Source organism: Urocitellus parryii, chromosome 8 (assembly GCF_045843805.1).
Source record: "Urocitellus parryii isolate mUroPar1 chromosome 8, mUroPar1.hap1, whole genome shotgun sequence".
In the NCBI taxonomy this organism is placed as follows: domain Eukaryota; kingdom Metazoa; phylum Chordata; class Mammalia; order Rodentia; family Sciuridae; genus Urocitellus; species Urocitellus parryii.
This window is the reverse complement of record NC_135538.1, coordinates 9,094,199-9,108,021: the sequence shown is the minus strand read 5'-3', so window position 1 is coordinate 9,108,021 and position 13,823 is coordinate 9,094,199. Positions and strand designations below refer to the sequence as shown.

Below are 13,823 nucleotides of genomic sequence, written 5' to 3'. Positions count from 1 at the left end.
CGCCCGACCCACGAGCCCGCCTCTTCTTCCTACCTGCCAGCAAGCGGACTCGGCCTGCCGCCAACCGCTCCCTCGGAACTCGCCAGCGGGAGCTACCACCCTTCTCGGCGGCTGCCAGCCGGAGACCTCCCTTCAGGTGGCAGCCGGCACGTGACCCCGCCCCTGCATGCCCCGCCCATTGGCCTATCGCCCCGCCTCTCGCCGGCGCGCTCCGCCCACAAGAGCGTGCTTGGCGCGATGACGTAGACGCGCCGGAGCACTGTGTGGGCGACGCCGAGGCTCCGCTGGGTCTGTGGGCGGAGGTGCGTGGCGATCCTCTGAGCTGCAGGGGAGAGTGCGGTGCGTGGAAGACCGCGGGGTTCGGAATAAAGAGCGGAGAGGAAGGAGAGGCCCGGCACCTGTCCTCCGGGCCCTGGGGTCAGGGCGCTGTCCCGCATTTCCTGGAGCTCTTCGTGGCGTGCCGGGCAGCTGTCCCGCGCTGTCTCCTCGTGGATTCCTTCTGGGGTGTCGCCCTGCGCCCAGGCGTTCGGGCCGGAGGGTTAATTTGGGGGTACGCTGGGCAGTTTCCTTCGAGCGCAGATCATGGAGAGACTGGGTGGTTTAACAAAGGAGCCCACGATCTGGAGCCCTGGCTTTACTGTTTCTTTGAAGCGGGGCCGGGAACTAACCTAATCTCATTTGACCTCATCTTTAAAATGAGATTGTTGAATCACTACGTAATTTTTTTTTTCTCCTCCTTCCAGTACTGGGGACTGAACCCAATTGGTGCATGTGAGGCAAGCGCTCTGCCACTCAGCTGCATCCCTAGCCCGAATCACTGTGTGAATTTTAAGGGCCCTTTCATCTCTATGGTTGTGAAACTCCTCTGGGAGTTGACTTTTTATCCTTCTCCTGAATGAGAAAGGTTTACGTAATGGACCTATTTTACACCTGGGATGGGCATGCCTAAGGGGAGTTTCCTTAATTGGCTGCTGGTAGAAGTTGTTTGCTAATAGTATTTGTGCATTTCAGGTATACAATTTTAGTTTTGTTAAATGGTCAGAATGTCTGTGTGTTTTAATGTTAGCACAATTTGATGGACACTTCATATTTTGTCTTATTTCAGACGCAGATCCCCAAAGTATACTCAAGTTGATGCTTCTGAATTTCGTGTTACTTTCTTTCTATTAGGATTTTTGAGGTCATCTGCACCTTCTGACTGGAAAAAAGATGGTCAACGTCTTGAAAGGAGTGCTTATAGAATGGTTAGTAGTTTTGATGAGTTTTAAATTTACATATCAAAGCTTGATTTACATATATCATTTTCTAAAATCCTGTCTGTGTAAAATCTGGATGAAATCAAATAAGCTTTTTCTACTTCAGTTTTCTTATTTAACAAGTGAGATTTTGTTGGCTAAGTTACTTCCAGGTGCCAAATTTCAATGTCTGTTAAATTGATGTAATTGGCACAATTTCCAACGATTTTTGATCTGAAGTAGCATATTTGTTAGATTAGGCCTTATAGAGTAACAGTTAGTGCCATATTCTCAAACCATCAGGAGTTGACTAGAATTTTAGGTTTTGCATGATCCCATTACCAACTGGTTTTTTAAAAGGGGAAAAAAAATCAGGTTTCTTGAACTCCTTTGCACACTAAAAAGATGATTGACAGAGTTGTCTAAAGCAGTCTAAAGTCTATGGCTTAAATACCATGCAGTCTTAAAACCTTAATTGGTCTTCCCTTGGTTGTTTGCACCATCAATAATTCTTTCATCTGGAAACACTGAACATACTTGTCCAAAAATATTACTGTCTGTCTTGTGATGGCCCTAATATGAGCCATTGATGGATGATCATACTGTTTGTTTACTGTGATGGTAAGGCTCAGGAGAAGCAAGGCCAAACCCTAGGATGCCAACATTTAAAGCGGCACTATCCAATAGAAATATAATTTAAGCCTACATATATAGGCTTAAATTTTGTTGGAGCCACATTAAAAAGTAAAATGAAACAAATGAAATTATTTTTTTATCCAACATATCCAAAGTAGTATTTTTTCAGCATGTACTCCCCTCCACAAAAAAAAAAAAAAAAAAAAAAAATTAAGTCCATTGTCTATTTTACAGCACATTCACAGACTAACCATAAACATTAACAGGAAGGAGAATTGGCTATGGTGATGAGATGTAGAATGAGGTAAACACAGAATAGAAGCCATGAGTTTGGTGTGTTTTGTTTTCTGGGATTGAACTCAGGGGCATCTAATATTAAGCCACGTCCCCAGCTTTTTTTTTTTTTTGAGGGTCTCACTAAGTTCCTTAGGGCCTCATTATATTGATGAAGCTCAAACCTTTGATCCTCCTGCCTCAGCCTCAGTCAGTGGGATTACAGGTGTGTGCTACCACATCTGGCAAAGTGGTGGTTTTTGATGCAAACTCTTTGATGGTGTGGTGTGATAAATGGCCAGTGTTCCAATATCCTCAGCAAGTAACTTACAAGACCCCAGTAGATGCCTGAAACTACAGATAGTACCTAATCACAAATTTAATGCCTTCTCCCTCTTAAATAGGCTTTTAACACACTCTGTGGCCATAACTGTAGTGGGTTGAGGTACAAAAGCAAAACATTTCTTTTTCATCAATTCACTATAGAAGATTCCTTCTTATTGTGAATCTTAGAAACTTCAAACTTTTTTTTTTAATCCTTATTAAGTTAAGAAGTTTCACCTTTTCATGTAAAGGAAATAAGCTGGATCCATGGGAAAGTAACTGGTTAGAGCTGATATGGTGATGTTCCCCTGTAGTCTCAGCTACTCTAGGGAGTCTGAGGCAGGAGGATCACAACAAGTTTGAGACCGAGATTGGCAATTTAGGAAGACCCTATCTCAAAAAGAACTGGAGATGTAGCTCGGTGGTAGAATGCCTGTTGGTTCAATCCCCAGTAGAGAAGGAGGAAGGAGGAGAAAATTGATTAACAGATTACTATTTTTTTTTTTTATAAGGAGCATGAGTGACTACATTTTGATTTTTAGCCTACTAAGTACAGGAGCTAAGTCCAAAACAATGATCTCCTGTATTTTTTACTTAACAGACTACATTAAGCAAATAAACCAGATTATTGTGGCCATTTAGACCTTGTTTCAGTGAATAGAAAAAAATCAAGGCATTGGGTTATAAAATTCTTTCCTCCCAAGGATTATTAGGTACCAGAAATTTAAGGCCAGGGGCCTGGCGATGTAGCTTAGTGATAAAGCTGGAACTGAATATTTAAGTGTGAGGCCCTGAGTTCAACCCTCAGTTTTGTTTTTTTTTTTTTGTACTAACTAAAAAATGTTTATGAATTTGCATTTTTATGTCAAAACAAGGTTAGTGAAAACATCTCTCGAGATCCACCATCAACTGCCAGGCTCATATTCAGCATTTTCCCAAATCTAGCCAACCACAGCAGTTACAGAAAAAGTAGCATATGCCCAACAAAACATTTGTGTCCCATTCCAGGTACTAGAGCAGACCTTGTGTGCACTTATACAGTTTGTTCAGCAGCAAAGATTTATTGCACATGTGCAAATTCCAACCAGTTTACAGCATAATTGCTGAAAAGAATCTCGAGGAATATGTATTATTAATCCAACCTGATCTGAACCTATATTTTATCTGAGAAGCAAGTAGGAAGACCTAAGGCAAAACCAGTCTTATTTTCTTATACTATTTATAAGTCTTTTTTGGTACCTGGGACTGAACTCAGGGGCACTCGGCCACTGAGCCACATCCCCAGGCCTGTGTTTTGTATTTTACTTAGAGACAGGGTCTCACTGAGTTACCTAGAACCTCGATGTTGCTGAGGCTGACTTTGAACTCTCAGTCCTCCTGCTTTCAGCCTTTCAAGCTACTGGAGCCTTTGCTTCTTAATAAAGCCATGTTTATTGAAGTTTCCCAGGCATCTAAAACAGTGGTAGATAGATAAATAGGAGATGCTTAGTAAATATTTGTTTACTGGTTGAATTTTGTTAATAGAATTGAATCACAGTTTGTGATCTCAGCCTAAATTCCAGGTTGTTTAATGTTTCTTTAGAGCCTCTATCTCTACAGTGAGAATCAGAATGGATAAAGTATTAAGTAGAACTTCCAGGAAGCCATTGTTTTGAGGTTAGGTCCTGTACTAGATGCCAGCAGACCAGGATAAAAAATGAAAATGGAGTCATTTAGGACTAGGATGAGTCCGTCACTCTACCTAGAACCGTGGGTCTTTGTAATGGTAAAACCTATAAGTCATGCTGGGAAATTAGAAGTTGTGATTCTGGTTAACGTAATATCGCCCCTGATGTCCCTTTCTCTTATGGCTTGAACCAAATATTTATTGAATACATACATTATGCTAGACCTTAATCTCCAACCCCATATATCTGTTCAGACAAAACCCAGACTTTGAAAACATTTGAGCCAGACATGATGAGACACACCTGTAATCCCAGCTACTTGGGAGGCTGAGGCAGGAGGACTAAAAGTTTGAGGCCAACCTGGCCAATTTAGCGAGACCCTATCTCCAAATTTATTTAGCTTTGGTAGTGCAGAATGACCCCAGATACAATTTATCACTGAAGTATACCCCCAGCCCTTTTTGTTTTTTATTTTGAGACACGGTCTCACTAAATTGCTCAGAGCCTTGCTGAATTGCTGAGGCTGTCCTTGAGCTTGTGATCCTCTTATCTCAGCCTCCCAAGCTGTTGCGATTATAGTTGTGCAGTGCATTAGGCTTCAAAATTTTAAAAATATAAAATTTCCAGTACTGGAAAGAAAAGAGAAAAAAGAAAAAACATAAGAGGGGAATAAACTTAATTGAACAAAACCATTTCATATTCAGTAATATTTTTTTAAATTTTTTTGTAGTTGTAAATGGATAGCATACCTTTATTTTATTTATTTTTATGTGGTGCTGAGGATCGAGTCCAGTGCCTCACACCTGTTAGGCAAGTGATCTTTCACTGAGCTACAGTCCCAGCCCCTTCAGTAACATTTTCTAAAACATTCTATTTATGAAAAAATGCTTTTAAAATTTTTAAATAATATACTGGTTGCCTAATTATCATCAGAGGGATGATTTACCATTAAGTCAAGATTATTATTTTATTGGATGGACAGTACTAACAACTTTGACCAGTTAAATTTATAGAGTTGGTAGTCTCGGTAGAAACATGGTAAATTTGTTTTTTTCCCCAGAAACATTTATAGAAGCTATATACTAAGGTTGTTTGAGAGGAAAGGTATCTGCCCTTTGCAAAAACATTTTTTTCTGTTCAATATCCCTGATTCCAGAACATTGGCCAAGTATTTATATGAACTCGGTTTGGGTTTTTGTTTTTGTTTTGTTTTGTTTCTCCATGCCAGTAGGATTCTCCCACACTCCATGAAAAATTAGAATATCCCTTTATTAAGACAAGACTATTTTAAGGCCTCACGTTTCATATTGAAACACCCCCTAAACATTGAATATCTTTAAACAAAAAATAATAGTAAAAGAGTCTTTCAAACCATTACAGTTATCCACAATTTCAGTATATGCTTGAAAATCAACTTGAATTCTTTCTACTTTTTTTTTTTTTTGGTTGGGGATGGGTATCAAGGATTGAATTCAGGGGCACTTGACCACTGAGCCACATCCCCAGCCCTATTTTGTATTTTATTTAGAGACAGGGTCTTGCTGAGTTGCTTCGGTACTCAGCCTCCTCAGCTGCTGGGATTATAGGTGTGTGCCACCACACTCAGCTAAACTCTTGATTTTGTACCAGTCATGCTGGGAAGTTAGAAAAGGTAATTGATTTGAAGATTATAAAGTATATTCTAGGACAGCTGAGTGTGTGATTTTTTAATAGGATATTTTGAGGTTCTTAACAGAGCCTGAAACTATCTTAACAGTCAAGGACCAAAAGGCCCTGGAGGGTAAAGTGGGCACCAGGGTCACCACTTGAGTCCTCTCTTTTCTTTGTTGCAGGAAAGGAAGGGTGTAGCTTTGTGGTTGAACTCTAAAACTGAGGGATCTTGTCTTCCCTCCCCCCTCACCTATGTCTACTCCTAAATTGCTCTTTACTCTTTGCTCTAGCCCCACCCCCACCCTCTTCTCCATATATAGGCAAGAAAACAGGGAAATGCTGGTATTTGTTTTGTTTTTAAGAATCTGAGTAAGAAAACTATAGTTTTAAAGAAGCGGAAACTGGTTTCCCTCCTCATTTTCTTTCTGTAATATCATCTGGATGTACCCTGTTAAACTGGCTGTCAGCCCCAGGTTCCTTCTAGAATTGCTTTTTAAGCTCTTTTTAATTTTCTTTTTCTCTTATTGCTCTTTGTCAGTGATTAATTTGTTTGCCTCAATGAAATTTTTCAATGTGTAGTGTGTTAAGGGAAAGACTGAAGATAGGAAATTTAACATTTTCTGTATCTGCTTAAATCTGACCATTGTGTATCTCTTTGTACAAAGACCCCATTTTCTCTCTCATCCATCACCAGCTCTTTCTACCTTGAGATATTCATTCTCATTCTGCCCTTTATGCCTATTTTTTCCTGTTGGCCAGTCACCCAGAAAGCTGCAGACTCCAGGCCATCCCTCATCCCTTGGAATCTTGCTGTCTTACAGCTCTCTCTGCCCATTTTTTAAAAATTACTTCTTCTGCTACCCTCCCCCAATCCTTTTTACATTGCCTTCTGGGACACACAGCAGAATCCCCTATTTTTTATATATATATAGAGAGAGAGATTTTTATTTATTTGGTTGGGGATGGGTACCAAGGATTTTTCCATTTTTATTTTATTTATTTATTTTTGGTTGGGGCTGGGTACCAAATCCAGGGCCTCACACATGCCAGGCAAGTGCTTTACCACTGAGCCACAACTCTGGCCCAGAATCCCCTATATCTTGAGCCTCTTCTGAACATTCTCTCTTCCTGTAACAAAACCTTGCCTTCTCTTTAGGTCCTGTTTGATCCCAGCATTACCAGGTTTCTCCTCCTCTACCAAGTGGTCACTTTTATCCTCCAATATATCTTGTGCCATTTGGCCAAAAAAATGGTTTGGTACCTACCTTACTCCACATTACCACTTCCGGAAATTCTTCCATCTTTTTCTATAGAAACACCCATGAGTCTCAGGTTCTCAGACTATGCCAGTCATCAGCCATTCTCTTTATAATTACCCACAAACACCCAAATCTTTTCTGAAGGTTTTTTTTTCAATAGCTCTCCTATCTAATCTTTAGTGCTTTCAGTATCTATGTAGACTATCCTTTTGATACCCCACACTCAATTTCCTGAGCTCCAATGAGCTTGTCCTCTGCCATGCTACAGCCACTCATTCACAGTCATGCCCAGACCTGTCCTCTTCAGTGCTGCAATCTCAGAATCTCATTTTCTGGCATCTGACTCTGATCACCACACCTCTTTCCACTTGGCTTCCTCAATACCTTTTCTCTATGTTCTTCAGCTCCACTGGCCCTGCAGCCTATTGCTCCTCCTACTTTTTTTTTTTTTTTTTTTTTTTAAAGAGAGGAGAGAGAGAGAGAGAGAGAGAGAATTTTTAATATTTATTTTTTAGTTCTCGGCGGACACAACATCTTTGTTGGTATGTGGTGCTGAGGATCGAACCCGGGCCGCATGCATGCCAGGCGAGCGCGCTACCGCTTGAGCCACATCCCCAGCCCCAACTCCTCCTACTTTTTCAGATGCCTACATCCCTTTCCAGCTCCAACTTTTTTTTTTTTTTTTTTTTTTTTTTTTGGTAAGGGATTGAACCCAGGGGCACTTAACCACTGAGCCACATCCCAGCACTTTTTTATTTCGAGATAGGACCTCACTAAGCTGCTGAGGCTGGCTTTAAGCTCACTATTCTCCTGCCTCAACCTCCCAAGCCACTGGAATTACAGGCATGCACCACTAAGCCTGGTGCTCCCATTTTTTTCTGCTTATTGTCGTGGGCTTTCTCAGCACACCTATTTCACTTCTAATTGTTCTCTGCCCATTCTGAAGCCCCCTCCAGGGAGCTTTCCTCCTGTGACTCCATCCAAATTGCTCTTGTCAAGGTCAATAACTTTGTGTATTGGTGGTCAGTTCTTGGTCCTCATCTTTCTTACTACATCTATGAACAGCAGATAACACAATTTTTTTTTTTAATAACACTCCTTTTTTTCTAGAACAGTTTTGTTCCGGTAGCTCTGGAACACGTTAGGTCTCTTCTTCATAATTTCTTTTGCTGAGTCCTTCCTGACGTTTCTTTTCTTTCTTTCTTTCTTTTTTTTTTTAAGTTGCAGATGGACACATTATTTTATTTATTTTTATATAGTGCTGAGGATTGAACCCAGTGCCTCACACGTGCTAGGCAAGCACTCTATCACTGAAGTACAACCCCATCCCTTCTTCCTAACCTTTTGATTATGGAATGTCCATGGTTCGGTTCCTGCACTCTTCTCTGTAGCTGTCCTCAGGGAGCTGGTGGCATGTCATGTCATTTCTATAAAAAATAGCTTCATCTTTTCCATTGCTCCTTGGCATCTCTTTGGTTCTTCTCTGTCAAAGCTCGTGTCTACTCTTCAGCAAATTATGTTGGCTGTATGTCCACAGTTATCCAGAATTCAACCACTTCTCATTTCCAGGGTCACCACCAACTCCTGGTCCTTAGCATTATCATCTCTCATCTGGATTACTGAGGTTTCCACGTTTTCCCTGTTTCCACCCTTTCCTCTGCTGCTTCCAGTTTTTTCTCAGTGCAGCAACTAGTATCCTCACATTTAAAATTTGTAGTATGTAGATTAAATCATATCATTCGGTAAAAGCCAAACTCTCCAGAATTAACTCCAAGGTTCGTACTCACCTAGTAACTGAAGTAAATCCTTTCCTTTGTTAATTTAATACTTGTTTGTACTTAAATAAAACTTATCAGTAAATTGCACTGATCTCTTGGATTAAGTTGTTGTCTTTATAATTAATTTTGACATTCCTCAGAGCACCAAAAGATCGTGCAAAATTACATTTTCTCTAAAAATTAAAAAAAAAATTGCATGTGATTTGGCATTCTTATGGTTTTTTGACCTTTGTCATTATTCAGGGTTTTTAATGCTGTAAATCTGTACTACCTACCAAGAAATTGTATTCCTCCTTCTTTTATAACTACTCTGCTTAGTACAAACTAAAAAATTCACCAGTGAATACAACTGAATTTGGATCTTCTTTGAATTTTTGAGCTCAGTATTCTCAAAGTGGTTTTATTAGGATTTCCTTCAGATTCTGAATTTTCTGAAAGGAAAAAACTCTAGTACCTATTGCAAGCCGAATACTGTCTTGGCATTTATCTCCTTTAATTTCCATAACAGTTCTGTTACATGTACTCCCATATGGTTGGAAACATAGGCTCTGAAAGGTTTAGTACATATCAGGGTCAAAGAGGTAAGTGTTGAAGTTGGACTTGAATCCTGATCTAACTTTCTATATACCCTGACTTATCAAAATTACTAACGTTTCAGAAGTTAATTTGTCGTAGGAAAGAACTGAACAACTATTGGCTCTTAAATGTAATCATCATGGATAAGTAAGGAAATTCATTTTTTTTTAATCAGTTAAGGAAACTGACTCTAGGTCCTATTAACTACAAAGCTTTGAATATTCTTTTTTTCCCCTTGAAGGTGAAAAATTTATCAGTGCCTCTTTCTCTTAAATGTACACTAACAGGTCTAGAAAGTTATCTGTGTAAATAATTCATACTAAGGCAGAGATAAAATGAATTGCATAATCATTCAGAACTTTAATCATCCTAAAAATTCTATTTGCTCAAGTCTTTGTGTGTGGTTTGACTCAAGATGTCTTCTAATTATGCGTTCCTCTGTCCAGCGATCCTGCCATGAAGCAGTTTCTACTCTACTTGGATGAGTCCAATGCCCTGGGGAAGAAGTTCATCATTCAAGATATCGATGACACTCATGTCTTCGTAATAGCAGAGTTGGTTAATGTCCTCCAGGAGCGAGTAGGTGAATTAATGGACCAAAATGCTTTTTCTCTTACCCAGAAATAAAATATCAGATATGGACTGCTTAGGAATTGTAAGCAACAAATAGGAAAGACTGTCCCCATTCGGTGGCTTATGTGGCTGAGGAGCATGCTGTGGGAAAGACTATAATCATTTGTTAAGACAAAAACCCAGAACTGATTTTTGTTGTACTTCAGAATTAAAAGTAAAAAAAAAAACTTTAATAATTGACAATTGGCTGTAATTTGGCTTTTATTATCCTTTAACAAAATAAAAACAAATGTTTTTCCTATCTTTTTAATACCAATTTAATACATTAAGAATAATGGTTGCTGGGGCAGGGGTTGTGGCCCAGCAGTAGAACACTCGCCTAGCACGTGTGAGGCGGTGGGTTCCATCCTCAACACCACATAAAAATAAATAAATAAAGGTATAAAGAAAAAAATAATGGTTGCTGAGTGTAGTGGTATGTGCCTGAAATCCTAGCTACTCTGGAGGCTGAGGCAAAAGGATTGCAAGTTCAGAGTTAGCCTGGGCAACTTAATAAGACTATGTCTCAAAATTAAAATAAAAACAGCTGAGAATGTATTTCAGTGTTAGAGCATCTCTGGGTTTAATCCCCAGTACTGTAAATGTGTAGAAAGAGTGTGTGTGTGTACATGCCTTTAAACAATCATTGTAATCTCAGTATCTGTTTTGCTTTTCTTATTAATGATTGTGGACTTGTGGCTATGGTTGTTTTGTTTTAATTAGAAATTTCACAGATCTGCTGGGGGCAGTGATGCATACCCGTAAACCTATCAAAGACTGAGGCAGAAGGATTGCAAATTCAAACCCAGCCTCTGCAATTTAGGGAGATCATACCTCAAATATTTTTAAAATTTTTTTCTTTATTCAGACTTTGTTGGTCACATTTTCTTGTCAAGTCAAACATTCTTTTATAAAAAAAAATGAGAGGGCCAAACAAAATGGTAGCATAAACATGCATTTATGTGTAGCCAATAGTTGGAAAAATACCTGCAATCATAATGGATAACTTGGAGGAGATGGGTTGGAAAACTTGGATATTGCATTTTGTAAACTTCTCTGCCATATGAAGCCACATGTGTGTTAAAACATTAAGGAGTGGTTAAAACAAAGGAAATGAAGTTGATGTCTGCTTTAATGGAAGTAAATATTACATTTTCATCCATATGCTCCAAATCCAGCTAAACCAGATGATTTTACCCTTTTACATGCTATTTGCTAGTCTAGTTAAAAACAAAGTGAATAAAAACTCATCTTTGAAATATTTTTTTAAAAAAAATTAGATTTACTCATGTTATTCCCTATAATAAGAATCCTTGTTAAACAAATGGAAAGAGAAAAACTGGAGCAGCCAACCTTGTGGGAAGTAATGTATTAGGTTGAAATGTAAACTCTGATAGGGACTGTGCCTCCCTTCCTGAGGATATTGCCATGGGGGGTAGGTTCCTATAATGGGAATTTTCCAATGAAAGAGAACTTTATTGATGATAATGGAACCATATCAAACCCAGTTTACCACCTTCCTTTTAGTATGTACTCAAAGCACCTGTGCATCATTTTAATTCATTTATTCATTTAAATCTAGAAATTTTCACAGTTTGGCATATTCATTATGATTCCTATCTATATTCCTCAGTTTTGATTCCCACACAATCAAATAATTTCTATAGATTACTGATATATCTGGTACTAAAACTTGGTAAGTAGAAGATATGTTTCTACAGAATTTCCAGATGTACTGAAATGTTACTGAACTTTATATTTTAGTCCTGTCTAAATCAATATTTTTAAATATTTTTTTAGTTGTAGATGGACACAATATCTTTATTAATTTATTTTTACGTGGTGCTTAGGATTGAACCCAGTGCCTCACACATGAAGGCAAGCATTCTACCACTGAACTACAGCCCCAGCCCCTAAATCAATTTTTAATATGCCTCAGTCATTTGTTACCTAATACCTTTTTTATTAATATGGTAGAATCTTAGAGTTTAAAAGGTATGGAGAAAACTATAAATTGAACAGGGATTACAAAGAGTATTAAGTGAAGGAAGTCTTTATTTTGTTCATTCGGTTTGTTTTGATGATGGACCCTTATTTTATTTATTTATATGCAGTGCTGAGAATCTAACTCAGTGCCTCACACATGCTAGGCAAGTGCTCCACTAAACCCCCCCCCCCCATTAGCTCTTATTTTTAAGAAGTTATGTTCGGGTAAATGTTAAATATCTTTCTTTTGAGACTGTTAAGAAACATAAGACAGTGTAACAGTAGGAAGTCCCCTTGCAGTTAGTTGCTTCGTTTGCTTGTCTGGCTGCGAGTGAACAGGAAATGTGCCAGTGACTCTTTGCACCCACCCTGTCTCTTGGGGTCTGATTTCTATTTGATTTGGCATACTTTAGATGCCCAGAACAAGACTTGTTGTGGGCTTGGCACTGGAGAATTTACTGTTATGTTTTATTTTTAACAAAGCCTTTTCTATTGGAAAAAGATAGCATTAACCTGAATTTTCTTAACTGCATGAAAAAAAAACATTTTAACTTGAGGAGGGTAGCTGGTCAGTCACGCTGATCTGTGCACTATAATTGATTTAGAGTTGTACTTTTTTTGTAGTTAGGTGCAATACTTGTACTTTATTTATTTTTTTGTGTACTAAAGATGGAGCCCAGTGCCTCCCACGTACTAGGTGAGTACTCTATCTACCACTGAGCCACAACCCCAGCCCAGAGTTGTACTTCGTGATAAGTGTCTTTTATTATAACTGTATTGGATCAGAAACTCTTAATTCCTTCAAACCCCCATTTCCTTGGGATATTTAGTGTGATCCTGTGTGTTTGCATCACAGTTGATATAAAAATGTGTATTGAGAAATCAGTTCAGGTGAGCAGTAACTAAACATTACTGATAATAAATAACAAAGATTGGCCTCCTTTTTTCTGATACACTATAAATGGTAATCAAAATTATTAATGATTTTATTGCGGTTAACATTAACTATAACAGGTGATTTTACATAATTGTACTTTTTGGGGGAGAGAAACTGAGGATTGAACTCAGGGACACTCAACCACTGAGCCACATCCCCAGCCCTTTTCATTTTTTGAGATAGTCTTGCCAAATTGCTGAGGCTGGCTTTAGATTTGTGATCCTCCTGCCTCAGGCTCCCAAGCCACTTGGATTATAGGTGTGTGCCACCATGCCTGGCCATTTTGTCTCTTAATGGATGAAAAATGGTATATGTTAAAGATGGAGAGATTAGGGGCTGGGGTTGTAGCTCAGTGGTAGAGTGCTTGCCTAGCATGCACGAGGCACTGGGTTTGATTCTTATACCACATAAATGCAAAATAAAGATAATTGTGTCCACCTAAAACTTTAAATATTTACAAAAAAGAAAAGATTTATCAAAAAAAAAAGATGGAGAGATGATGCAGTTTGCAAATATAGGCAATACATATTCTCAAATGTGCATAGTTCTTTTCCATTTGCAGGCAAGTTATCTGTTGGTTTTTTAATAAGATTTTAAAACACTGTCAATTAGAGGAAAGTAATTGACAGCATTGACTGGATCCGTCACCTCTCTGCTCACCAGCACTGGGATCTCCCACACATCATTGAATTTCTCTGTACTTCTCGATCCTCATTTGTAAAAACAGGAAACCTACTTTCAAAGATTATTGAAATGATTGTTAAGTTAACATTCATAAAGCAGATTTATTTAGTTGCCGTGAATCTAGAAGAGCACAATGACAAAGGGAACAAATGAAATTTTTAGCACACAAAATTTTTTCCTCTGCTGTCACCATGCAGTGGGAGAAG

The 13,823-nt window shown here is 38.8% G+C and overlaps 2 protein-coding genes across 7 annotated transcripts in view; one reads left to right on the top strand and one right to left on the bottom strand.

The window, feature by feature from the left end:
• Positions 1 to 152, bottom strand: part of Serac1 (serine active site containing 1) — a 63,485-nt gene extending 63,333 nt beyond the window's left edge. For all 3 annotated transcript variants that reach the window (XM_026393826.2, XM_026393827.2, XM_026393828.2), the window contains exon 1: positions 34 to 152. The gene's annotated coding sequence lies outside the window, so the exon portion shown is untranslated. The remainder of the gene's footprint in view (positions 1 to 33) is intronic.
• Positions 153 to 240: 88 nt separating this feature from the next.
• Positions 241 to 12,892, top strand: Gtf2h5 (general transcription factor IIH subunit 5). Of its 4 annotated transcripts, none has more exons than XM_026393846.2 (3): positions 241 to 339; positions 1,171 to 1,244; positions 9,845 to 12,892. In XM_026393846.2, exons 2-3 carry the CDS (start codon positions 1,210 to 1,212, stop codon positions 10,023 to 10,025), a joined length of 216 nt encoding a protein of 71 aa, XP_026249631.1. In that variant the 5' UTR covers positions 241 to 339; positions 1,171 to 1,209; the 3' UTR covers positions 10,026 to 12,892. The 4 variants fall into 4 exon arrangements, with proteins under 4 accessions (XP_026249631.1, XP_026249633.1, XP_026249634.1 ...); XM_026393848.2 differs by having other exon boundaries at positions 242 to 302; XM_026393849.2 differs by having other exon boundaries at positions 250 to 302; positions 1,106 to 1,244.
• Positions 12,893 to 13,823: the final 931 nt, after the last annotated feature.

Coding starts and splice junctions, on each gene's coding strand:
- Gtf2h5 (XM_026393846.2), top strand. CDS start 1,210: ATGGTCAACGTCTTGAAAGGAGTGCTTATAGAATG. Junction 1,245..9,844: donor AAAGGAGTGCTTATAGAATG/GTTAGTAGTTTT, acceptor TCCTCTGTCCAG/CGATCCTGCCATGAAGCAGT.